At 38.7% G+C, this 27,171-nt stretch overlaps 1 protein-coding gene across 1 annotated transcript in view; it reads right to left on the minus strand.

Moving 5' to 3' along the window:
- Window positions 1–27,171, minus strand: part of Rrp5 (Ribosomal RNA Processing 5) — a 615,569-nt gene that overhangs the window by 100,600 nt on the left and 487,798 nt on the right. The window contains exon 31 of the mRNA XM_090384558.1: window positions 10,635–11,082. Within this exon, the coding sequence (XP_090240684.1) occupies window positions 10,635–11,082 (448 nt within the window). The remainder of the gene's footprint in view (window positions 1–10,634; window positions 11,083–27,171) is intronic.

Consider the following 27,171-nt stretch of genomic DNA (forward strand, 5'->3'; position numbering starts at 1 on the left):
CTACTGTTTCCCATATGTAGTACTTTACATTTGTCAATGTTAAACTTCATTTGCCACCTCTCAGTCCATCTGTCAACCTTTCCAGATCCTGTTGCAGCAGCAGCATAGCGTCAGTAGTGTCCTTAACAACCCTGCCAACTTTTGTATCGTCTGAAAACTTGAACATTAAGATTGATATACCATCATCGATATCATTTATAAATACAGAAAACAACAATGGACCCAACACTGAACCCTAAGGGACTCCACTAATAACCATAGTCCACGATGAGCAATGTCCATTGATTACCACTCTCTGTCTTCTCCCTTTCAACCATCCCTTTATCCATAGCGGCAATTTGCCTCCAATTTGTGCAGCAGTCTTCCATGTGCAACAGTATCAAAAGCCTTTCTAAGATCCAAATATATAACATCAAAGTTATTCCCTGCATCCAGTTCTATTGTGACTGCATCATAGTATCCAATCAAATTGGTCAGACAAGACTTTCCCTTAACAAAACCATGCTGTGTCCGAGCTATAACTGAAGCTTTGTCTAGATGATCCTGAAGTGCTTCTTTAACCAGTGCCTCCATTAATTTTCCATTAGCTTTCCATTAATTTTCTTGGAACAGAAGTTAAACTCACAGGTCTATAACTACTTGTGTCAGCCTTTGATCCTCTGTTGTGAATTGGGGTCACATTTGCACATCTCCAGTCTATGGGTATCTCTCCTGATCCAAAGAAGCTCTCATAATTACGGCTAAGGGTTTGCATACTTTCTTTGCTGCCTCCTTTAATATAACTGGATAGATCTCATCCACTCTGGGTGCCTTTTTTATGTTTATCCTCAACAATTTCTCCTCCACTTTCCTCTCAGTTATTAAAAATCATCTAGCTCACTGCCAGAGTTTATTTCACCTCTGGCATTCCCCTTCCTGAATAACTCCTCATGTGTGAGTGTAGATGCAAAATGGTCGTTTAGTTTGTTAGCCACCTGAGCAGGATCCTCAACTGTTGAACCATCAATATCCAGTGGACCAATCTGATTCATCCTTTTTCCTTCTAGAGTTTACACAGGTAAAGAACTCTTTTCTGGTTTTCTTTGCCAAGGATTTCTCATAATCTGCCTTTGCCTGCCTAATCCCCTTTGTGACTTGGTTAAAGACCAGCTTATATCTATCAGAGGCTTCCATGTCACCCATTAATTTATACGTATCCCATGCATTTTTCTTCTCTGCCATATGTCTCATTAGTTCATCTAAGAACCATTTAAGCCTAAACCTTGAACAATATTTCTTAGTTGGTATGTAAAGACTAGTAGCTTCCAAGATAAGTTCTTTGAATGCTTCCCATTTTGAATTTGCTGTTGGTAACATCATCAGTTGTTCCCACTGTATAGAATTCAAATACTGTCTCAGACCATCGTAGTCGCCTTTACCAAAGCATAAACCCTTCCCTTTACCCCTGATGGTAGTTGCCCCTTTGAGTAAATCACACTTCAGCACACTGTGATCACTACCACCTAGTGGTTCCATTTTCTGCAGATTCTTAATGCATGAAGAATCACTACTGATAATCAAATCAAGAGTATTACTCCCTCTAGTTGCCTCCCGAACATGCTGATGTAGAAAACAATCATCCAATAAATCCACAAAAGGCTTGCTAGTGTGTGAGTGACCAACCCACAAATTCCAGTCAATATCTGGGAAATTAAAATCCCCCATTATAAGACTCTCTGATTTACTGGCCCACTCTATTTCCCTGTACAGTTTCTTATTATACTCATCAGAGTCATTAGGCCTATAGCACAATCCTATTCTCAATTTTGATCTCCCAATGCTTATGTCACACACTCACAAGGTGCCTCCGTAGCCAGGTGGGCAGGAGCAGCACACGCTTCTTGATTAGACCAGGGTTTAAGCCCGTGACCACCAAATACGGAGGATGCGGAAAGGTCAGGGAATGACCACCGCATATCCTCGGAGCAATATGGCCTTAGTTGCCAATGTTCCTAAAAACCAAATAACAAACAAACAAACAAGCTTATGTCACACCAAACTGACTCGACACTGCACTGTCCAGTGATGTCGACTGGCTCCACTTCCTTGGATTTTATGTGTTTCTTAACTAATAGCATAACCCCTCCTCCCTTCATATACTGTCTATCCTTTCTGTACACATTGTACGAATTGGTAGCAGAGTTTCGAGAAGTTGAAGCTGATTGAGCAGGACAAGGCTTCTCAAAATGGAAAGTGGAATGCAATGTGCTATCATTGGCAAAACTATGGATAGGATTTCCAGTCAATGGAAGAAGGTCATTAATATACAAGAGGAAAAGAGTGCGGGAAAGAACTGAACCTTGAGGGACACTGGCATTAATGGAGAAGTTAGAAGACAGAGAGCCATCTGCCATCACCCTCAGTGAGCAATCAGAGAGAAAACTGGATAACCAATTACTAAAAACAGTTGGCAAACCATAAGATGGAAGCTTGTTTATAAGACCTTTATGCCAAACACGATCAAAGGCCTTTGAGATGTCAAGAGCAACTACTTGTGTTTCACTGCACCTTTCCATTGAATTAGTCCATAAATGGGTAACATAAGCCAGAATATCACCAGCGGATTGACACCGATGGAATCCATACTGGTGATCGTTGACCAGACGGAAGGTTTCTAGGTAGTTTAAGAGTTGGCAGTTAATTAATTTCTCCATTACTTTAGAAAGAGTAGAAGTAATTGCAATGGGACGATAATTGGATGGGAGGGATTTGTCACCCTTTTTAGGAACTGGCTGGATATGAGCAAATTTCCAAACAGAAGGAAAAACACCTTTGGAATAAGAAAGTGAAAAAAGGCGGCAAAGAATAGGAGTGAGTTCAGGAGCACAGGTTTTGAGAACAAGTGGAGAAATACCATCAGGACCTGGAGCTTTCTGAGTATCAAGATTCGTCAAAATCCTTCTGATATCCTTTTGACGGAAGACCACAGGAGGTATTGAATGGAGCGTATTGGGAATGGTGGGAGGTGTTTTACCAAGATCATTAATACATGAGCTGGAAGAAAAATGGGATGCTAGCAGGTCAGCTTTATCCTTGGCTGAAGTGACAACAGAACCATCTGGTTTGGACAGAGGTGGGAGCAGAGATGGGCAAAAGTTCCGGTCAATAGCTTTGGCAAGAGACCAGAATGCTCGGCTACCATTAGGGCAAGAAGCAAGTTTTCTACTCTTAGCCTGTTCAAACTCTAGTTTGGGCTGATTAATAACTGCTTTACAATTGTTGCCAGCTTTTGTGTAGGCAGAAAATGAAACTGAAGAATTAGAAACAAGCCAATTATGATATGCAACATTCTTCTCTTGAACGGCCTTAGCACATTTATTGGAAAACCAAGGTTTAGATAAAGGATGAGATTTTAAAGTGGAGTGTGGGATAAAGGATTCCATTCCTGCAAGAATAATTTCACTGACACGATCTGAGCAAACGTTGACATCAGAAGTTTTGAAACAGTAATCCGACCAAGGAAAAGAAGAAAAGAAGTCTCGCAGGTCATCCCATTTTGCATTCTTGTAATGCCAAACAACACAAGGTTGGGAATAGCCATGAGATAAAGGTTCCATTGGAGAAGAGACAATCACCAAGTTGTGATCTGAAGTGCCTAAAGGACCTCTCACTTCGACCGTGTACTTAGAAGGGTTGTTTGTGAGAAAAAGATCAAGCGTATTGGCTGTATGATTAGGATTGTCTGGTATTCTTGTAGGTAAATGAACAATCTGTGCTAGGTCATTAGTAATTGCAAAAGCCTCAGCATCTCGACCTGCTGGGTCGGTGTGACTAGAAAACGGAAGCCAGCTGGAGTTGTGAACATTAAAATCACCAAGGAAAATTACCTCACTGTTAGGAAAGTTGGACTGGAGAAGTCAAGTTGCAAAGAGAGGAAGTAAAAGAGCTCCAAGTGATTAGTGGACTTGGGAGAATGGTAGAGACAACAAATGAATTTGACACAATGATCAAGAGATTTTAAGCCAGAGAAGATCAAAGAGAGGATATTCCAAATTGTCAAGTCAGAATGGACATATGCACATGTACCACCTTTGAGGCGAAAGGAATCATACAGTGAATAATTTGGGCATCTGAGATGAGCAGTAGTTGAATCAACCGATAACTGAGATTCTGTCAGAAAAAGTACATGGGGTTTGGCAGACTGCAAGTGGAAATGGACATCTTTGAGATTAGAATAACATTGTACTCCCCAAATTCCAGTTCTGCATTCCTTATATCTGTGTGACACCAAGTCTCTGATATCCCAACAATATCTGCCTTTTATGTTTTGAGCAATATCTCAAATTCATCAAATTTATTTACCAAACTCCTAGTATTGGTGTACACGCAAGTATACATGCACCTGTTCCAATTCTTAGCTACCCTAACACAACCCATGTGTTTACTTGTACCGCAATGACTCCCAGCAGTCTCTGAAATACACTGCATCTTGTTTTCTAGGCTGCTGCTCATTCCAATAGAAGCAGTGCAAGAATCACTTTCACTTCTGCCAGTGGCTACTGTTAATCTATTAGTCCTTGTATCCCCCCCCCAAGCTACAGTTTTCCGACCCACCTAACACCACCTCGATAGCATCAGCAAATATTCTTGCACCCTCTATATTTAAGTGTATCCCATCCCTGTAGAAGCAGTCTCTCCTGTTAACAAGTACAGACCAGGCTGAAAAAATTCTACCCCTTGAGCATTGCACAATCTTTCCAGGGCTGAATTGATCAACAAGGCTTTCATCATCTTCTTCTGAACTTGAGACAGAACTGGGTGAGGATTATATCTCACTGATAATAAAGCCTGTAAGATGCTCAAAGAATCCGAATATAAAAAGAATCGTTGGTGCTGGCATTTACTAATATGATCCAAGGCTAACTCTATTGCGTGCAGCTCTGCAGTGAATATGCTGCATTCAGGGAGAATCTACTCTGTGTCCGACATTCCTGAGTTTTTAAGGGAAAAGTTGCATGCTGGAATGTGAGCATGCCAGGGCAGAAGGAGCTGCTTTGGTGTTTGGGCAACCTTGTCTACCTTGATTTTAAGTTCTTTGAGTAGCTAATGGAAACGAATACCAAAAGGATAACTGGCAGTCTGACGGGTGTTGTACAAAATTTCCCATCGTGGTTCAAAAACAATTAGCCACGTAGGATGGTATGGCAGGGATTTCAGTTTTAAAGCATATTGAAGAGACAACTACTTACGCCAAGTGATAATGGTGGTTCATTTGCTTCAATGTATAGGCTCTGGACAGGAGATGTGCTCCAGTAGCGATACAGATAGCCTGAAGATGGCTAGGGTCCAGCCATCGAAGTACACTGTCCCTGGCTGAATTGTATATCTGGGACCCATAATCTAGTCTGGATCGTACAAGTGCACGGTAAATATGTAGTAGGGTACATCGGTCCATAACCCAAGATGTAGAGGACAGAGAGTGAAGAATATTAAGGCCTCTCGTGCAATTTGTATGAAGTTGACAGAGGCAATCTCGAAACGTCAGCTTTTTATCAAATACGAGTCCCAAGAATTTTGTGTCTGCACTGCTGGAACAGTATTTTGTCCAAGCTTTAATGATGAAGATTATGCTTAGGACAAAAATGTATGCAAGCGGTCTTCTGTGGCGAGAACCTGAATCCATTAGCAAGTGCCCAGGAATTAAGGCAATTAATGGCTTGTTGCAGTTGTCAATAACCCTCATGTTGAACGACTGAGAAAATATGCTAAAGTCATCAGCATAGAGGGCACTGTTTACAGTTGGAGGAAGCTGCTCTGTGATGGAATTTACTTTGATGGCAAAAGGCGTGATACTTAATACTGATCCTTGTGGTACTCCCAGGGGGAGTACCACAAGGATCAGTATTAAGTATCACGCCTGGATTGGCAAAATGGACTCGAGAGTGAGGATCCTACATGAACTACATCATCCAGTTTTTAATAAAAATGGGGAGATGTCCTCTAAGACCAAGGTCATGCAAATCTTTTAAGATGCTAAATCTCCAAGTTGTGTCATACGCTTTCTCCATGTCAAAGAATACTGACACCAAATGTTCACGTTTTAGGAAAGCATTCTGGAGGGATGTTTCCAGTGTAATAAGATGGTCCAGAGTGGACCTGTTTCTACAGAAGGAAAAATACCTTTGGAATAAGAAAGTGTAAAAAGGCAACACAAAACAGGAGTAAGTTCAGGAGCATAGGTTTTGAGAACAAGTGAGAAATACCATCAGGACCTTGAGATTTCTTAGCATCAAGATTTGTCAAAATCCTTCTGACATCCATTTGATGCAAGACCACAGGAGGCATAATGGGAATAGTGGGAGGTAGTTTACCAAGATCATGAATACACGAGGTGGCCGAAAAATAGGAAGTTAGCAGGCCAGCTTTACCCTTGGCTGAACTGGCAATAGAACTATCTGGTTTAGACAAACAGAGATGGGCAAAAGTTGTGGCCGATACCTTTGATAACAGACCAGAATGCAAGGCTACCATTTGAACAAGAAGCAAGTTTTCTACTCTTAGCCTGTTCAAAAGCTAGCGTGGACTGATTAATAAGTGGTTTAAATTTTTGTGAGATTTGGTGTAGGCAGAAAATGAACTTGGATATGAGGATATGAACTTATTTCAAGTGTACAGGCATTTAAGCATCATGGAGATGATCGCATATACCCTATAATATTAAGGGAGGCATCAAGTGAGTGCATAACGATTAAAGCTAATTATGAGAGCATCACTGGACTCGGGCAATTCCATTGGATCGGAAAAGTGTCAATGTATCTCCAATACATAAGGGTGATTCTAAGAGTGAATTGGGAAATTAGTGGCCAGTCAGTCTAACTTCAGTAGTCGGAAAAATCATGAAGAAAATGATCGACAGTGGAATTCAGGATTATTTAGATAGAAATGGAATTCTGAAAGATACCCAGCATAGTTATGTAAAGGGAAAATCATGTTAAACTAATACGGTTAGCTTTTTTGACAAGGTCACTTGGAAGCTGGATTTAGGGAATGATTTTGACGTCGCATATTTGGATTTCAGCAAAGCAATTGACTCAGTCCCACGAGCGGTAACTTTATAAGCTGGAACAGGTTAGAATCACAGGGAAAATTCTTAGATGGATGGCTTCAGGGCAGGAGGCAGAGGGTTGTGATAAATGGTTATTCCCCAGGTTCGGTTGATGTAAAAAGTGGGGTTCCCCAAGGATCAGTATTAGGACCACTGTTGTTTTTCATTTTCATAAATGACATCTATGAAGGGATGGAGGGCGTGATGTCTAAATTTGCAGATGATGTAAAGATTGGTAGAATAGTTAATGATCACCGCCAAGCAGAGCTTCTTCAGATTGACCTTGACTGACTTCAGGGATGGTCAGTAAAATGGCAGCTCTGCTTTAATTCAGCAAAGTGTAAGGTATAACACCTGGGAAACAGTAATGCTAAATAACTTATACACTTGGTGGAGTTGAACAAAAGTCAGTAGTGGAGGAAAGGGACTTGGGTGTTACCATACAGTCAGACATGAAGTTCATCGAGCATTGTAGACAGGTTGTAAAGAAGGACCATGGTGTCCTTTCGATGATTTATTGAACTGCTAGTAGAGATAAGGATGTTATAATCCCATTATATAAGGCTATTGTTAGATCACACTAGGAATACTGCATTCAAGTATGGAGAACGCACCTAAAAATGCAATTGAGCTTCTTGAAAGAGTCCAAAGACGAGTAACTTGCCGTGTGAGATCGGCAATAGGGGCGTCCATATGAGGAAAGACTTCGAATATGTGGGTTTCAGAGCTTGGAAACTAGGCACCTTAGAGAAGACTTGATTGAGGTGTTTAAGGCTCTGAGGGGCATAAGTAAAATGAATGAGGACAAAATTTACACGTTTATAAATGATTCATAATTTCAAGTTAAGGGAGGGCATTTTAGACTGAATTGCAGGCAGGAAGTTTTCTTTTAGCCAGCGAGTTATAAATGACTGAAATAAGTTAACTACATGGGTGATAGAGGCTGACGTTTGGGGAAATTCAAAGGTCAGCTGGATAATTACCAACGGGAGGAGGGAAATGCATAGATTGTCTATTTCCTTTTCTCTTATTAAATTTTTTTTATTCTTTTTAACATTCTTCTTCTTATTATTATTATTTTATTTAATTTTTGGATGGTGCAGCATAAGCCATATGAACCATTGCTAATACGAATAACGATATACAACATTCTTCTCTTGAACAGTCTTAGAACATTTAAAACCCCACGGTTTAGATAAAAGATGAGATTTTACGAGTAGTGTGTGGAATAGAGAAATCCATCCCTATAAGAATAATTTCACTGACACGATCTGAGAAAAAGATGATCATCAGAAGTTTTGAAACAGTAATCCAACTAGGAAAAGAAACCTTGCAGATCATCCCATTTTGCGTTCTTATAATGCCAAACACGAGGTTGGTAATGGACATTAGAGAAAGGCTCCAGTGGAGAATAGACCATCACCAAATTGTGATCTGAGGTGCCTAGAGGACCACTCACCTTGAATGTGTACTTAGAAGCGTTGTTTATTAGAAAAAGATTAACCGTGTTGGCCGGGTGTGTTTAGTTTCATCTAGTATTCTGGTAGATAAATGAACAATCTGTGTGACCACGGACATTTTTGAAAGGAATGAGGAAGTGTTTGGGAGGTTTATATCTTTTAGCAGATAAGTTTGCTCTATTAGTTTGATAATTCATAGTGTATTCAGTAGTAAGAAAATGTGGGGGCATGCTGTATGAAGTAATGAAATTTCTGGATATGTCATATATGGTAAGAATGTACCCAGTTCCTTGACATAACCTGGCCACAACAATAACCCACCTGCATGCACACTACTCGAACTCAGTCCAGTCAGTCACTATCTGGCGAAGTAGAGGCAGCAAGATTATATACTAGCTGATCCAGAAGCCTTCTAGAGAGATACCAAAAGGTTCAGACCAGTGTACTAACTAGCAGCCAGCCTGCGAACACCATTTTAGAGTTGTACCCTCGAAATGTAAGGAAGATTGGATCTAGCCATGGTGTCCATCATAACCTCAAAAAACTTCAATCATACTGTATGATGGAAGGGGGTGTTTAATAGAGCTTTGCTCTGGAGACTAAACATGGGTTCCACCACTTCAAGCCTTCAATAATCAAAGTGGTGGTACTGCACTGGTTGATGAGATTCACATAGTATTGCCTGGTAACACAGTGGGACCGGCATTCCTCCGTGTGGTGTGGGCACCACACCTCGACCCCAGATTACATTGGTTCACTCCTGGGTGGTCATGCACAGTGTGCTAGGTGCCGTATTTTGAGACTTGCACATGGGGATTATACCCAGGGTTACTAACAGTCCCACCATCATGAAGATGCAAGCAGATTTGGCTGTGATTGACCAATCAGACTTCACAGAAATTAGGTCCACTTGACTTGAGTGCCACCCGAATATCATTTCCATCAGCATTTTGGACTTCCAGGTAGCAAGCACAGCTTGGCATATCTGAGCAAATGTCTGCAACACCCTGAAGGACCAGCAATATGGCACTATCAATCCATTAGTTTGGTCTTTTTGGCATTTTCTGTAATTATGTAAAAGAAGGTTTACAAGTAAATGGTTTCCCTTAGTATTATTTTTTTTGACAACTCTCGTTGGATAAGATTAATCGTAAATTAAATATTAAGGTAACTGACAACTTTGTTTATATTAAAATTACAAAGAATACAATTAAAAGTTAAAATGAATAATTTAAGTAGAAATAAATTCCTGTTATAGCGCACTTGAAGAGACTAGACCCAAAAAGATCTATATGCAGGAATCCCCCCCCTCCACTGCATAGGATTCATCATGGGACCAGAAGAAAAGAGCACGAAACGCATGAGTATTATAATGGGAGTTTATTCTGTACTTTTGTTCTTTGCAATGGGCACCAGATTATCAAGGACATAAAGGGGTGCTCTTACCACAAAAGACTTTAATCTTGCAAACTACAACACTTGAAAACTAGGCACTTCAGAGGAGACCTGTTTAAGTATTCAAGTGGATGAAATAAACTTAATGAAGGAGTAAGAATACATACCTCATATGGTATTCGTATTCCTTCTCAGAATGTACATAGGTAGACAAACTGAAACTGAAAAAGGATGGCTGCAGGATAGATGTGTGAAAATTTGCTTTTAGAGAGAAACTGATTGTTGGAACAAACCATTTGGTGTTGTATTTGTGGTAAGAATAAATTTAAGGAAGAATTAGACATATTAGAGGAGATGAATGGATGAAGTGGGTAATGTTTTTTTTTGGAGTGAGTAGGACAAATAGGTAAGTGGCAGTTTAGGAAATTCTTACAGATTTTGTTAGAAAAAGTGGGACATTTTAACGTGCTGATTAATGTTCATTCAGTAAGAGATAAACTTTGTTTTTGAAGATAACTAATGTTATTTGTAACGAACACTGAATTGTTCCTATGTTACATCATTCAACCTATATTAATTAGGAATAAACAGTTCATTTTGACTTACAAATGTGACTGTTTCTTCCTTATATACTTGCACTTATACAATTCAAGCTAAATATATAAATGTATTCTAGATGAATAAAAAAAACTTACCTCTGATGGCATTTCGTCTTCCTCCTTAACTTCAAACTCTGTTTCATTCACTTCATCTAGTGAGATCAAGTCTGCAGATTCATTTTTTGTCTCCTTGTTTTTTTCCATTGATACCACATTCTCATTAATATTAAAAAGACCATTACTGGTTAATTTCATGCTGGCCTCTTCACAGATTTCATTTAAAAATTTAACCAAACTAAGATTAATTTTAGAATTTATAATGTCAACTATTTTTACTGCAATAACAGAACCAAGTGCTATATGAAGTTGGTTACATGGCATATCTGCTATAGGAATAAAACCTTTTATATTATAACCTAAAGTAACAGTAATGCCTTCATTAGATACTGTTGTGACAAAGCCCATCAATTCACTACCTTTCTTGACATCAACAATACTTAATATTTCTTTATTTTTGATGGAGCCTTTGAACTTTTTCTTCAATCTAGAAATAAATGGATAATAGGTTAACATATCTGATATCACTAGTCTATAATGTATTTCAATAAAGGTAAGTCATTTCTGTATATATATACATAATTAATAAAAATTTCATATAGAGAAACAAATAGTTTAACACATTCACTGCTCCTTGAAGGCAAATACGCACCTTCGGATTCTAATCCATTTGGAGGAGGGAAACCACACTACTTTTAAAACTTTTCCTTCCAATTTGACAGAAGAAAAACTATATCTTTTCGTCAAGCAACCTTCACTGGGGAATGATTAATTCAGTCATAATGAGCAGAAAGCCTAAAAATATTACTGCCCTTTCCAACCCAGACCACTCAATCCCAGGTCGAAACTATCGGCAGAAAAGCCAGCAGTGAAAGTTTTAATCATGGTATAAATGCTGTGATGAGATTTTCTCTGATATACTAAAGTTTTGGAAATCTTGCATTTTTTAAAGTTTAATGGCTTAAAAAACAAAGGGTTTCCAAAACTTTTGTATATTGTGGCTTTTGTTGTGTCCCTAACATAAAAATTATCTTATTATTATTAATAATAGCCATATGGTGCAAGGAAGCCTGAGACTTATGCTGCACTGGCCAAAAAAAAAAATTTCCCTATTACCCTGAGAGAGAGAGAGAGAGAGAGAGAGAGAGAGAGAGAGAGAGAGAGAGAGAGAGAGAGAGTAGAAAGGAATCACCAAGAAAGAGAAGAATGATGATATCCAGCTCAAGACCCTGGGTGTGTCAAGCCCATACTCACCAGATGTGGGGAGGGCACGCATCCATGTGTAGTTGATATTAGAATTGTTCTTCCTGAAAATGAGAGCCAAAGAGATACAGGTGAACTTTAATGAAATTTCAGACAGTAAACATTGTGAAAAATGTGGAAATAGGCACCTTCCATATTAAAATGATACCTAGTGATAGTTTAGAAGAAATCTAGCTATTGGATTAGGCACAAAACCTGAATTAGGCAAAACTAAACATTTAATTTCTGCAAATCTGCCACACTGTCCATTCATTGCTCCAGGACCTAACTTGAGGATATGCAGGCCCTAGGCAAAAGTATTTTTGGAGCCCCTGTAAAAATGTTTATTATGCAATGACATTTAATGTTTTTGGATTAATAATAATAATAATGATAAATGGATAGGTTTAGTGCCGTTTTGTGAAGTCACGGCACCAATGGTGCATTCCAATACAAAATATGGGGTTGCATGTTATTGTCATGTATAATTTTGGGGTCATGGGTAGGAAAAAGTTGGGACCCACGGGTTAAAGTCCAATAATGCCACTGGTGTATACAAGCATCCACACACAAGTAGCAATAACTCAGTTTGTGCACTTATCTAGACTCCAGCGGACTCACCGATGGCTAAAGCAAAATTGTGTAGAATGAAAACTAAGATAAGTTTCTGGAAGAACAGTTGGCATCTCCTTATCTGTAGTTTTAAGGTTCTTGCAGAGGCAGAGGGCACTATGGTAGAATTTTGTGTTTTTTTGAATTGTATATAAAAAAATTTATCCCATGATTCAAGGGGGACCGGGCACAAAGCCTATGGGTAAGATAGGCCGAGCATTGCTTCAACCAGCGGCAACAAACACAACATCCATTGCTTCAGCTTTTATGATATACAGTATAAGGATAACCTATGTGATATGTATAAATAAATAAATGATTGCTGGTTTCCTCTTGATTCCATTTAACTGAAATTTGGGAAGGTTTAAAAATTTGTTCTAAAAGAACCAAATATAAATTTTATGAAATCCATCCACTGGAAGTTGAGTTATCATGTGAGCACAGAAAGAATGAAAGAAAATAATAATTGCCAGATTTCGAAAAATCCTTTTTTGGTCTCTTTCCAAAAGACTGAAATATAAAATATCTTGAAAACCTCTCTTCTGAGAGTTGTTATGTGCAGATGGATGGACATAGTGAAAACAAGAGGTACATTATGCATATATGTTAATGCACTTGTAAGACACCACAATGGCTAGGTGTATACACTCAGATAATGAACTCAGTGGGTTTGCTTGCAGATACTATGGATAAAGGTAGAAATTTTCATAGTTAATTTTGTGACATTATGCAACTATGTAGTAATGATGCATCTGCATCATTATTCTAACGTCTCTTATTGTGAAATCCTTCATGAGTTGCCCTCTGTATACTTCAAATAAGTAACACTTCCCCATTAGTGAAGGCTACTGTTACTTATTTTCAGTTGAATACCAAGACTACTACTACTACCTAGTCATACTGTCACTCAAAGTGCATGTACTTATGCAGTCTGACACATGACAAATTGGCTATCTACATATTTTATACACAGAGCAATAAAAGTAATAAGTAACATATAGTGTGATGTGTGTGCACGCACACACGCCTCAGGAATGTATAACCCCACACACCATTTTGTCAGGACTGCAAATTTATAACTAATTAAAACTATCAAATTGAAAGGAACACAGCATCAGAAACTTGCAAGGCTATCAAATTGCCAGGAACACAGCATCAGGAACTTGAAAGGCTATCAAATTGCCAGGAACACAGCATCAGGAGTCAAAGAGATGTTTTCTTCATCTTTCCCTTGATAAGCAATTTATTAAAAGGGATTTACCAATCCCCAAGGTTCATGGATAATGTCCATCAAATGAATACCAAAACTGGTAATTTTCACTGATCATACTGCGAAAACCAGATTACAAACCAACTTTTTAGCTTCACAGGTATCTTCCTAGTGGGATTGTTACAAACTAAATACTTATACCAGTGTGTGTGGTTAGCTTTTATATTCTACAAAAAAAAAAAAAAATTAATTAAAAAAAATAATAAATAAAAAAAAATAAAAATAAATAAAGAATTTGTGTGTGGTTTAAAATATTTCTCTTGTACAGTATTATTATTCACTTTTCGGAAATGCTGTTGGGACGTCAATTGCATATCAATTGCAAACTAAAATATTGGTGTAAAAACATAATGAACTCATAATGAAAAACTCCATAAGTAGTGTAAAGGCATCAATTTAATTGTATCTCATATTGTGACTACCTTCACAATGAGTTACCATGTATTGCACTACCTCAGATATGAAATTTTCTGAGCAGTGCAGACAGGCTGCCAGAGCACGTCATGGGGTATTGTCAATAATATACAGGAATTTTGCTAGTATGTAAAAGGAGGTGATTATCCCTTTGTATAAGGCAACAGTCAGGCCAAGCATTGAGTACTGTGTACAGGTCTGGAGGTCACATTTTAGGAAGGATGTAGAGTTGTTGTTTGGTTTTTAGGAGCATTAGCAACTAAGGCCATATTGCTCCGGGGATATGCGGTGGTCATTCCCTGACCTTTCAGCATCCTCCATATTTGGTGGTCACGGGCTCGAACCCCACCCCGGTCAAATCAAGAAGCGTGTGCTACACACTGCTGCTCCTGCCTACTTGGCTACGGAAGCACTGATGTAGAGTTGCTTGAGCGAGTACAGAGAAGGGCAACAAGATTGGTGAGGGGAATAACGGGGTGGGCTCAAAAAGAAAGTCTTAATTTCTGCAAGTTGTAACGTCTGGAGACTAGGCACCTATGAGGTGATCTGATTGAGGTGTATAAGGCTTTGACTGGGTTGAACAGGCTCAATTCTGATGGGATTCTGCCTCTTGCTCAGATTACGAATCTGAAGGGACATAAATTCAAATTGAGGAAAGACAGTTATAGATGTGCGGAATTTTCCTTTAACTAGCGGGTAGTTGATTGCTGGAACAAACTTCCATCTGTTGTTGTGGAAGTTGATAGCTTAAATAAATTCAAGGACAAACATTTAGAGGGAATGGATGTGTGAAATGTATTTTTTTTTTTTTTTTTTTTTTTGGCTGATGCTACATAAGCTTTCTTTTCTTGCACCACATGCCTCTACTACTACTATCTTGAATACTAGTAGCAGTGCAGTCTGCAAGAGTAGTTCATGGTGTCTTGTGAATGATATACAGGAATTTTTCTATCAGGGATAAGGAGGTGATTATCCCCTTGTATAAGGTCATGGCCAGGCCACACCTTGAGTACCGTATACAGGTCTGGAGGCCTCATTTTAGGAAGGATGTAGAGCAGCTGGAGCGAGTACAGAGAAGGGCAACAAGATTAGTGAATGGAACAAAGGGTTGCTCTTACAAAGAAAGGCTTAAGTTTTGCAAATTACAGTGTCTGGAGACTAGGCACCTGCGAAGTGATCTGATTGAGGTGTACAAAGCCTTGAATGGGTTGAGCATGCTCAATGCTGATGGGATTCTTCCTCTTGCTCAGAATAATTGCCTGAGAGGATATAAATTCAAATTGAGGAAAGACAATTGTAGGATAGATGTGCAGAAGTTTGCCTTTAGCCAGCATGTGGCATGGTTGATTGCTGGAACAAACTTCCATCTGTCGTATAAGTTGATAGCTTAAAGAGATTCAAGGCAGAACTAGACAAAAATTGGAGCGAGTGGATGGGTAAAATTAGATTTTTTTTTTTTTTTTTTTGGCTGATGCTATATAAGCTTGCTTTCTTGCATCATGTGCCTTTACTAATGCAAATAAGCAATGCTTCACTAATAGAGCAGACTACTGTTACTTATTCTCAGTGGGCACCACCACCCAGATGGCATTGTTTTATTTGCCTATCCTCTTTGGGTTGGCAGGTACCCTGGTGTTGCAATCATGCCAACCCAGTTGTGAAGTTATTTCCACAATATGAGAGATGCTAAAGGGTGTGCAAGATAATACTGAAATAAAATATAAATGCTCAAGGCATAATATAATATGAGTTTAAAATACAATATAAAATATCAGTGTAAATATACTATAGTGAACTCAATGAAAAAATTACACAAGTAGTGTAAAGGCATGTTATTTGGGCTTTTTGGGAGCATTAGCAACTAAGGCCATACTGCTTGAGGATATGCAGTGGTCATTCCCTGACCTTTCCGCATCCTCCGTATTTGGTGGTGACGGGCTCGAACCCCGATCTAATCAAGAAGCGTGTGCTACGCACTGCTGCTCCTTCCCACCTGGCTACGGAGGCGCCATCAGTGTAAAGGCATCGATTTAATTGTATCTCATATTGTGACTACCTTCACAACGAGTTACCATGTATTGCACTACCTCGAATAAGTAACACTTCGCCAACAGAGAAAACTATTGTTACAAATTATTGCAAAAGGCTTAAAGATAACTTTTGTGGTAAAGAATTTTGCAAAACTTTCCTTCTGCAAAAGAAAAGAAACAAAACAGAATAGCAACTTTTTGTTTTCCATTTCCACATACAAAAGATAATGTGCCAGCCGTTTATAACACAGCAACTTATAAGATTCCAAAACATTTTTGAATTGTATTTTGAAGATGGTGAAAACTCCAGCTGAGGGAAATCGAGAGAAGTATGCAAGAATAAAAGCTTCAATGCCAACGAAGAAGCTTCCCATGTTGACAAAAGATTGAGTTCAAAAACATAAGAAACAAAAAAAAAATAAAAATAAAAAAATAACAGTTTAATAAAATCTGCTTCTCAATATTTGGGTCGGCATTAACCTTCTAAGCAAGAAGCTGGAGCGAAGACATCACGAAATGATATTCAAGAACTTCCTGAAGATTTGAGTTCAAATGAATTACCTGAGGATTTTGAATTGATTCCTGAACCGGCTAAACAGAGTATACTGCAGCAACCACCTTCGACTTTGAGAGACCTGCTAGAACAAAGGTGGGTCGGTTTGCTATGGCTAGAGAAATCGATTTAGAAGCTGTACCGATTGCAAGAAGAAATTTGAGTGTTTCATTGAATAACAGAACGATCTCAGCTAAACGAAATCATTTTCCACTAATACTGGCTTATGCTGTTACCATCCATAAATCTAGGCGCCACCATAGCCAGGTGGGAAGAAGCAGCAGTGCGTAGCACATGCTTCTTGATTAGACCGGGTTTCGAGCCCGTCACCACCAAATACGGAGGATGCGGAAAGGTCAGGGAATGACCACCGCATATCCCGGAGCAATATGGCCATAGTTGCTAATGCTCCTAAAAACCAAATAACAACAACAACATCCATAAATCTCAGGGAGGTACTTAAGATTCCGTAGTTTATGAATACAAGAAATGTCATGAACAACAACTAGTTTATGTTGCATTAACTTGAGTTACCGATATCAATGATCTTTACATTATTGCTGCAAATGGAAAAAAGAAATTTTATCATGGACTGAGAAACGCTACATCCACTCTTGCACTTCAAGCTGAAATGACCATGTTTGTCGAGTAATCCTCTATTTACCATGCAAGATACTTCATACATTGAAATCACATTGAAATGTATGGTGAAGACCAGGAACTTTCATCTGGTTACGAGGGAAATTTCTTTGTTGCTGTCTGTGTCTCACATATGTGAGCTGTCCTGATAACCATTCTTTCACAGTATGTTTGGGTAATTTTGTATGTTTTTGTAAAGCATTAACACTAGCAAAGCTCCCCACCACAGTAGGATTATAATAATCTTCTAACATGTTCTCTTTATTGCAGGTAAAACAACACTAACCCTGGAACAGAAGATACTTACCTTTATAGTACTTTTCATACTTTTTGTAATGGGAGAATTTTGGACTGTCCTTGAAAAGAGAGAGGTGTGTCAAGATTTTATCAGAATAATGATTCCTTTGTAAATAATTTTGTTAACAGTATTCAATAAAAGACTTCGTTCATTATAATTCTGTGTCTTCATTAAAAATTATATTGAAAATCACTTTCAAATGACAAAATACTATTGGTTAAAAATATTGGTCATGAATTAATTACGTTCAAATAATACCTTTGATTTCTTCATGAATACTTTAAAAAATACCATTGGTTAAACTACTTTAATTATGTTCAAATAATATCTTGATTTGTTCACGAATAGCACTAATTAATTTGTTGCCTAAAAATAACATTAACATGGTTTACGTGATTGTGATGTCATCACATTCAAAGATTCAACATCTGTGTGCGGGGGTGGGGGAGGGTGGAATACTGCCCTTGGTCAGCTAGGTTAAAAGTTTTTCTATGGCAGTGCCACCTAGCGGCAGAGGTGGGGGGGGAAAGAAAGACCACCCGCTGTGAAATTATGTTCAAAGTGTTTCCATGGTAACGCCACCTAGCAGGGGGAGGGAAGGCAGACCACCACCCGATGTCAAATTCTATTCAAAGTGTTTCGGAGGCTGCGCCACCTAGTGGCGACCGTTGCAACTAAAATCGGTTCAAAGTGTTTCGGGGGTGGGTCGACAGACCACCCGCTGACAAAATCGGTTCAAAATCTTGACTGCGGCAGGGGTGGGGAGCAGACCGCCGCGCGGAGAGGGGAGGGTTGGTGGGGTGGGGAGAGTTGAGAGTTGACAGCCCCCTGGTCAGTTAGGTTCAAAGTGCCTCCCCTCCTACTACGAATATGACTATTCGTCGTATAGAGAACAACGATATTCACGATGTTAAACTCGATGATTTCGAGGTGGAAATTTTGTCAATTAAACCCATATCCATTCAAAAACGACTGCAGTTTTTACAGGAGGAAGCGGCTATCTTCAAACTTATGGGTGATATTATAGTTTCACATTTATATCAAGTTCGTGACGTGTTCCTAAAAAGGAAACTCTTCCAAACCAATACTTTCTTGAACGGCGCTGAGGATGAAAATTTCATTGATATATATGAATTATATTTAAAGACTGTATATCCTTATGATGTTGTTCGTGAATTTGACGGGGAAAAGAAAGGTAAAGGACTCTTCTTACAATTCGATTCTTATCAAATATTCAATGCTGTAAATTCAATGTTATCTGAACTGAGATCCATGTTGTTAGACCAAGCATGTACTCATTTTTATTATTAGTTCCATTGTGCATATTGAAGAGAGAGCGGTGTGTTAAGATTTTATCAGAATAATTGTAAATAATTTTGTTAACAGTGTTCAATAAAAGGCTTCGTTCATTATAATTCTGTGTCTTCATTAAAAATTATATTGAAAATCACTTTCAACTGACAAAATACCATTGGTTAAAAATATTGTTCATGAATACTTTAATTATATTCAAATAATATCTTTGATTTGTTCATGAATACTTTAAAAAATTCCATTGGTTAAAAATATTGATCATGAATACTATAAATACGTTCAAATAATACCATTGATTTCTTCACGAATAGCACTAATTAATTTATTGCCTAAAAATAACATTAACATGAGAAGGATTCACGTGATTGGTGATGTCATCACATTCAAAGATTCAACATCTGTGTGCGGGGGTGGGGGAGGGTGGAATACTGCCCTTGGTCAGCTAGGTTAAAAGTTTTTCTATGGCAGTGCCACCTAGTGGCAAAGGTGGGGGGGGAAAGACCACCTGCTGTGAAATTCTGTTTAAAGTGTTTCCATGGCAGCGCCACCTAGCAGGGGTAGGGAAGGCAGACCACCACCCGCTGACAAATTCTGTTCAAAGTGTTTTGGAGGCTGTGCCACCTAGCGGCGACCGTTGCAAAACCTGCTACCACCTGCTGACAAAATCGGTTCAAAATCTTTCGACTGCAGCGGGGGTGGGGAGGCAGACCGCCGTGCGGAGAGGGGAGGGTTGGCGGGGTGGGGAGAGGTGAGAGTTGACAGAGCACCCCCCTGGTCAGTTTGGTTCAAAGTGCCTCCCCTCCTACTTTAATTATGTTCAAATAATACCACTGATTTCTTCACGAATAGCACTAATTAATTTATTGCCTAAAATAACATTAACATGGAAAGGATTCACGTGATTCCGAAGTCATCAGTAATCGACAAGATCTTTCCATTCTAAAATTAAATTGTCAAAGTTTAAGTGACGATCTTGCAATGCAGTCACACAACAATCCAATTTACTTCTACTTTCTGAAACATGGCTAAATAACAAAGAAGACGTAAACATACCTAATTTTGAATGTGTCGTTCAATTCAAACAAGAAGATCAACAAGCTCGTGTTGCAGCAATTTATTATAAGAGAGAAAATTGTGCTCATGTTGTTACTTCTCATATGGAATTGATTTATCGGCAAACTCTTAGCAAATTCGTGAGTGTTAGACCTGTTGGAGACATTTGTGCAGCTGAATGCCTTCTTCCTGAAGGTCAAACGATATTGTTGGTAGTCATTTACATTTCACCTAACCCAAAGTTCAAACACATCATTGAATTCATCCATTTTGTTTTACTTCCTTACACGATTGAAGGAGCTGCAATGCTACAATTCTCTCACAAAAAATGCGACCGAATATGAATGATACTCAGTGGAGATTTAAACGTTAATTTTGCAGAAACTCAATCCAAATATTTGAGTGATTTCTTAGAAAATAAATTTGGACTAATGTTATATACTAGATCTGTATCGACTACTAATCCCGGAACTATAATTGATGTTGTTTCAAAGCTATTTGCACTCTTTACAATCTCAAGTGTATGTATCATATTTTAGCTATCACAAACCCATTGTAGGTAACTTACCTATTAAAAATGTATTGCAATCTCAAATTCATGAAACTGTCGAAAAAAAAAAAAATGTTCTAAAATGTTAAACATGTTTGGATTCTTTTCCTACTAAACCCCTTTAACCTCGTTCAATGCAAGGATGTTTTCACATAAAAAAAAAAAAAAATCATCTTTCATGCGTACAGCGTACACAGTGTTTTTTCTACAGTGATACATGAAAATTATAGTTTTTCTGAAGCACTTCATTTTGAATATGCTCATAATTCAGTAATGACGTAAAAAATATTAATGGGCTAAATCATTTTTCATGCAATCATATCAACTGAACTCTCATCCACTTTGATGTAACAGTAGATGAGCAACTATGGCATAATATTTGGCATTCACATCTGTTATGTAATGTGTCCTTGAAAGGGTATTCTATTTGTGGCCCTCCCTGGTGTGCTGCCAAAATGTGTGCACGGTGAATTATGAGAAGTCTATGGCAGAGGTTGCAAAGAAAAACAGCAAAGGCTGTTACTTATGTAAGCACTACATGGAAGGAGATGAATCACAGGTTCACTTGATGTCAATGGTTTAACTTTTCATGATCTGCTCAGATTGCTGATGAACTGAATAGGTATTTTTCATCTACATTCACACCCGAGAAGTGCTTTATGGAGGAAAATGAAGAAGTTCATCAATATCTAACAGGGAGCTAAATGATTTTGTGATATTTGAGAGGAAAGTGGAAGACAAATTGTTGCAGCTTAACAAAAAAAAAAAAAAAAAAAAAAAGGCATCTGGGGTGGATGGGATCTATCCAATTATATTAAGGGAGGCAGCAAAGGAAATGAGCAAACCCTTAGGCATAATTACGAGAGCATCTTTGGATTTAGTAGAGGTCTCTGTGGACTGGAGATATGCAAATGTATCCACAATTCACAAATGGTGACAAGAGTAATTACATATTTACATATCTGTTAGCTTAACTTTTGTTCTAGAAAAATAATGGTGTTGCTAGTTAAACAATAATGCAGGAACATCTAAATAGGAGTGCAATAAAGACAATATAGTAACAAAGGAAAATGATGGAAAATAATAAGTTGGATTTCGAGAAAGCTGTTGATTCTGTTGCATATAAAAGCCTGCTGCAATGGATAAAGGGTGGAAGAACACAGAATGATTATGAATGGAAAATGCTTTTCATGGACATAGTTGTGTGGTACAACACTCAGGATAGTGGAAAATGCAAAAGAATTAGGGTAACTGTGCAGTCATATAAGAATTTCTCTGAGCAGTGCAGACAGGCTACTGTGGAAACTCATGGGGTGTTGTCAATGATATATGGAAATTTTGCCAGAAGGGATAAGGAGGTTATAATCCCATTGTACAAGACAATGATTAGGCTACATCTTAAGCACTACATTTAGGTTTGGAGGCTGCACTGTAGGAATGATGTAGATCTGCTGGAAAGTGAGAAAATGGATATGCAAAGAAGGACAATGAGAATCGTGGGGGGAATAAATGAGTGCTCTTAGAAGAAAGTTCTGCTTCAAGTTCTGCAAACTGTAGTTTTGGAGACTAGGCACCTGCAAGGTGACACAACTGATGTTTAATTCACTTCAATTGTCGAGCCATTACAAATTTAATTAAAATCGGGCAAACAGATATCTGACAATTATTATTTCTCTTTTCCACACAACTTGTATGCACATTTCAAGCGTTACATAATGTGATGCAATATAAAACTCGCGAACATGGTATCGCTTGTGAAGAGATACATATATACAGCCACTCCCCGGCTTACATAATACTCGACTTACGGAAATTCAACTTTACATAAGTTTTTGCAGGCCAGTGCAAACTTAAAAAAATCATGGAAATGTATTTTGCATCCCTTAGGAATAAATGGAGGTATCGTGAAAATATTATAATGTGAACCCAATAAAACTTCTTTTTTTTTTTTTTTGTTAATTCGTTCCAAGACCTCAGAAGTTGAAAATTTTGCTATATAACTAAGCTATTTATCTCTCTAAAAGGTCATTTTTATAACGGAAATTGCACTACACTTTCATTGTTATCATATGTTCCATTATAAGAATCAATTTTGAATGCATTTGTGATATTTTTCTAAAACACATTTCTGGAGGTCACTACCATATAAAAAAAAAAAAAAAAAAAAAATTGGCCAATTTGCACTTGCCGGCTTTTCTGTTAGTGCAATATGTTACAAACGTGTAAACTCAATCTTATTGCATTTGCGATAATACCCAGTTTGTTTTTACTGTGGGTTTTTACGTTATGGTATTATGTTGAAATGAGTCCCCCTTCACTGAAACTTTCAATTATATAAAAAACAGAAATAAATTTTCAGCATCTTCTCTTCATTCCTACTTGTTTATTACAATGGTGAAGAAAAGGGACAAACGGAAAGTGCAAATGCTGGCAGTGCTAGGAAATGAAACAAAACTGATTTAGAAATGAAGATGATTAATTAAGAAGCAGGACAAAGTTTGTCATCTATTTCATGGAATTAGGTCTCGCTGCTTCAGCAGTGAATACTATTTTAGGAGACAGTGCATGTATAAAAGATAATGTTAAAGGATCAACGCATTTAAGATTAACAGTGATCGCAAAACAGCGTTCAGGTGCTATATTGAAGATGGAAAAGCTATTAATAATATGGATGGAAAATCAGATTCAGAAGCAAGTACCCCTGAGTCCAATGGCCATTCAGGCAAAAGCAAGAAGTATTTATGAAGATATTAAGGATAAGTACGGCGAACCCCAAGCCAAGTTTGTGGCAAACAACGGGTGGTTTAATAGGTTCAAGCACCGTGCTGGATTCCAAAACATTAAAGTATGCGGTGAAGTCACCAGTGCCGATTCCGCAGCTGCACAGAAATTTTGTGATGTGTTGGAAAAACCCCTTCTAAATCTCCACAGCGCTCAACTCTGCAGTGGCGTACATATCAGCTGGAGAGTTAATTATGGCAACAATGCTCGAAAGGTAAAACTAGCTGATGTTATGCCTGGCTCCTCTCTTTCTTTGTAATTTTTCCTGTGCATGAGATAAAAAAATTGAATAAATAATTCTATTTACATGTTCATTGAACATTGCTTTTTTTTGCTTCAATCAAATTTGCGAGTGCTGAATAAGCATTTAGGGAAATTCACACTTACGTAGAGTTCTGAGGAACACAAACCTTACGTAAGTCGGGGAGTGGCTGTATAGAGAGAAAAGAGAATTAAAAAAAGATTATACAGTTGTAATTAAACCAACAGTAAGTATAGAGAATGTAAACCTATACAGTTTTATTAAGTGTGCTATAAAATTATAATCTCAATAATTAATTGATAAGAAGATAACTATATTTACTTTTAACTTCTGTTAATCACAGAAAAAGAAAAAAAAAAAAAAAAATCAGTTAATTTAAGAAATAATTGAACAACCCTGAAATGTAATAGTAGTAGTAGTAATAGTAGTGGCATGTGATGCAAGAAAGCAAGTTTATGAGCTAATGCAGCATCAGCCAAAAAAAAAAAAAAAATCACACCATTCCCTCCAAATGCCTGTCCAGTTCCTCCTTAAATTTATTTAACCTATCAACTTCCACAATGACAGATGGAAGTTTGTTCCACCAATTAACCACCCGCTGGCTAAAGGCAAATTTCCGCACATCTATTCTACATCCGTCTTTTCTTAATTTGAATTTATGTCCCCTTAGGTTCGTAATCTGAACAAGTGAGCGATGTAAGGAGTGTAAGGAAATCAGGCGACAACTCAGCGTTGTTATGGGCCTATATGAGAGCTTGAAGGACAGGGTGGATGCCCTTGAAGGATTACAAGTGAGGGGCCCATCAAGCTCTCAGCTGCCCACACCAATGCCAGAGCTTGCACTTGGTCATCGCGCAACACAGCGGCAACCCCCAAGGCAGAATGCGCTGGTCCCAAAGGAACTAGTAGTTGTTGGTGACTCTATTGTCAGGGAAACGGGAAACATGCTTTGTAAAAAGGATAGGTGGAACAGGACCAGGGTATGTCTGCCAGGGGCAAAGGTTGATGATGTTGTAGAGCGGATATCATCTTTTAAGGGTACAAAAGGTGATATAGTTGTACACGTTGGCACTAATGATATTAAGAGTAGGAGACCCGCGGAATTACTTAACAAGTACAGGTCACCGATGAAAAAAAGCCGTGAATTAGGGTTGAATTTGAAAGTGTCGGCAATTCTGCCCAGACACGATAGGAGGGAGTATATGATGAGAGCCCTGTCGATCAATTCGGCCCTGGAAAGATTGTGCAGGGCTCAAGGAGTATGAATATTTTGCATCGACATTCACACGTGAGGAGTTATTCAGTGAGGGGAATGCCAGAGGTGTATTCAACTCTAGCAGTAAGCTAGAGAATCTTGTAATAACTGAGAGTAAAGTGGAGGAGAAATTGTTGAAGATAAACACAAGAAAGGCACCTGGGGTGGATGGGATCTATCCAGTTATATTAAAGGAGGCAGCAAAGGAAGTAAGCAAACCCTTAGCCATAATTATGAGAGCTTCCTTGGACTCAGGGGAGGTACCCATGGACTGGAGATGTGCAAATGTGACCCCAATTCACAAGGGAGGATCAAAGGCTGACACAAGTAATTATAGACCTGTGAGTTTAAATTCTGTTCCCGGAAAATTAATGGAGGCACTGGTTAAAGAAGCACTGCAGGATCATCTAGACAAGACTTCAGTTATAGCTCGGACACAGCATGGTTTTGTTAAGGGGAAGTCTTGCCTGACCAATTTGATTGGATACTATGATGCAGTCACAAAAGAACTGGATGCAGGGAATAACTTTGATATTATATACTTGGATCTTAGAAAGGCTTTTGATACTGTTGCACATGGAAGACTGCTGCACAAATTGGAGCAGTGTGGCATTGGAGGCAAATTGCTGCTAAGGATAAAGGGGTGGTTGAGGGGGAGAAGACAGAGTGGTAATCAATGTACACTGCTCATCGTGGACTGATGTTATTAGTGGAGTCCCTCAGGGTTCAGTATTGGGTCCTTTATTGTTCTCTGTATTTATAAATGATATTGATGATGGTATATCAAGCTTAATGTCCAAGTTTGCAGATGATACGAAGGTTGGCAGGTATGTCAAGGACACTACTGACACTATGCTGCTGCAACAGGATCTGGAAAAGTTGAGCAGATGGGCTGAGAGGTGGCAAATGAAGTTTAACATTGACAAATGTAAAGTACTACATATGGGAAACAGCAACCCCAGAGCAACGTATCAACTCTGTGCTACTACACTGACAGTGGTAGAGAATGAAAGGGACCTGGGGGGTGGTTGTGCAGGCAGATATGAAGTTCTCTGAGCAGTGCAGACGGGCTGCAAGAGTAGCTCATGGTGTATTGTCAATGATATATAGGAATTTTTCTAGCAGGGATAAGGAGGTGATTATTCCCTTGTATAAGGCAATGGTCAGGCCCACCTAGAGTACTGTTTACAGGCCTGGAGGCCTCATTTCAAGAAGGATGCAGAGCTGCTGGAACGAATACAGAGAAGGGCAACAAGATTAGTGAATGGAACAAAGCGATGCTCTTACGAAGAAAGGCTTAAGTTTTGCGAATTACAGTGTCTGGAGACTAGGCACCAGCGAGGTGATCTGATAGAGGTGTACAAAGCCTTGAATGGTTTGAGCATGCTCAATGCTGATGGGATTCTTCCTCTTGCTCAGAATAATCACCTGAGAGGGCATAAGTTGAAATTGAGGAAAGACAGATGTAGGATAGATGTGCGGAAATTTGCCTTTAGCCAGCGGGTGGTTGGTAGGTGGAACAGACTTCCATCCCTTGTTGTGGAAGTTGATAGCCTAAATAAGTTTAAGGCTCAGCTGGACAGGTATTTCGAACGAACAGAGGGGTGAAGTGGAAGTGGTTATTTTTTATTTATTTATTTTACTTTATTTTTTTTTTTGGCTGATGCTGCATAAGCTTGCTTTCTTGCATCAAATGCCTCTACTAATGCTAAAGTGGAAGAATCCCATCAGAATTCAGTGTGCTCAACCCATTCAAGGCCTTATACACCTCAATCAGATCACCGCGCAGGTGCCTAGTCTCCAGCCACTGCAATTTGCAGAACTTAAGCCTTTCTTGGTAAGAGGATCCCTTCATTCCCCTCACCAATCGTGTTGCTCTTCTCTGTACACGCTCAAGCAAATCTACATCCTTCCTAAAATGAGGCCTCCAGACCTGTACGCAGTACTCAACTCGTGGCCTGACCATTGCCTTATACAGAGGGACAATCACCTCCTTTTCCCTGCTAGCAAAATTCCTATATATCATTGACAAAACCCCATGACCTGCCCTGGCAGCCTGTCTGCATTGCTCAGAAAACTTCATATCTGACTGCACAATTACTCCCAGGTCTTTTTCATTTTCAACCACCTTAAGTGTAGTACCACACAGTTGGTACGTTTCTCTGGGGTTACTTCTACCCATATGCAGTACTTTGCATTTGTCAAGATTAAACTTCAGTTGTGATTCTTAGCCCATCTGTCCAAATTATCTAGATCCTGTTGCAGTAGCACACTGCCATTACTGTCATTAACAACCCGCCAAC

Source organism: Mastigoproctus giganteus, chromosome 11, assembly GCF_048544385.1.
Source record: "Mastigoproctus giganteus isolate SK-2022 chromosome 11, ASM4854438v1, whole genome shotgun sequence".
Lineage (NCBI taxonomy): Eukaryota > Metazoa > Arthropoda > Arachnida > Uropygi > Thelyphonidae > Mastigoproctus > Mastigoproctus giganteus.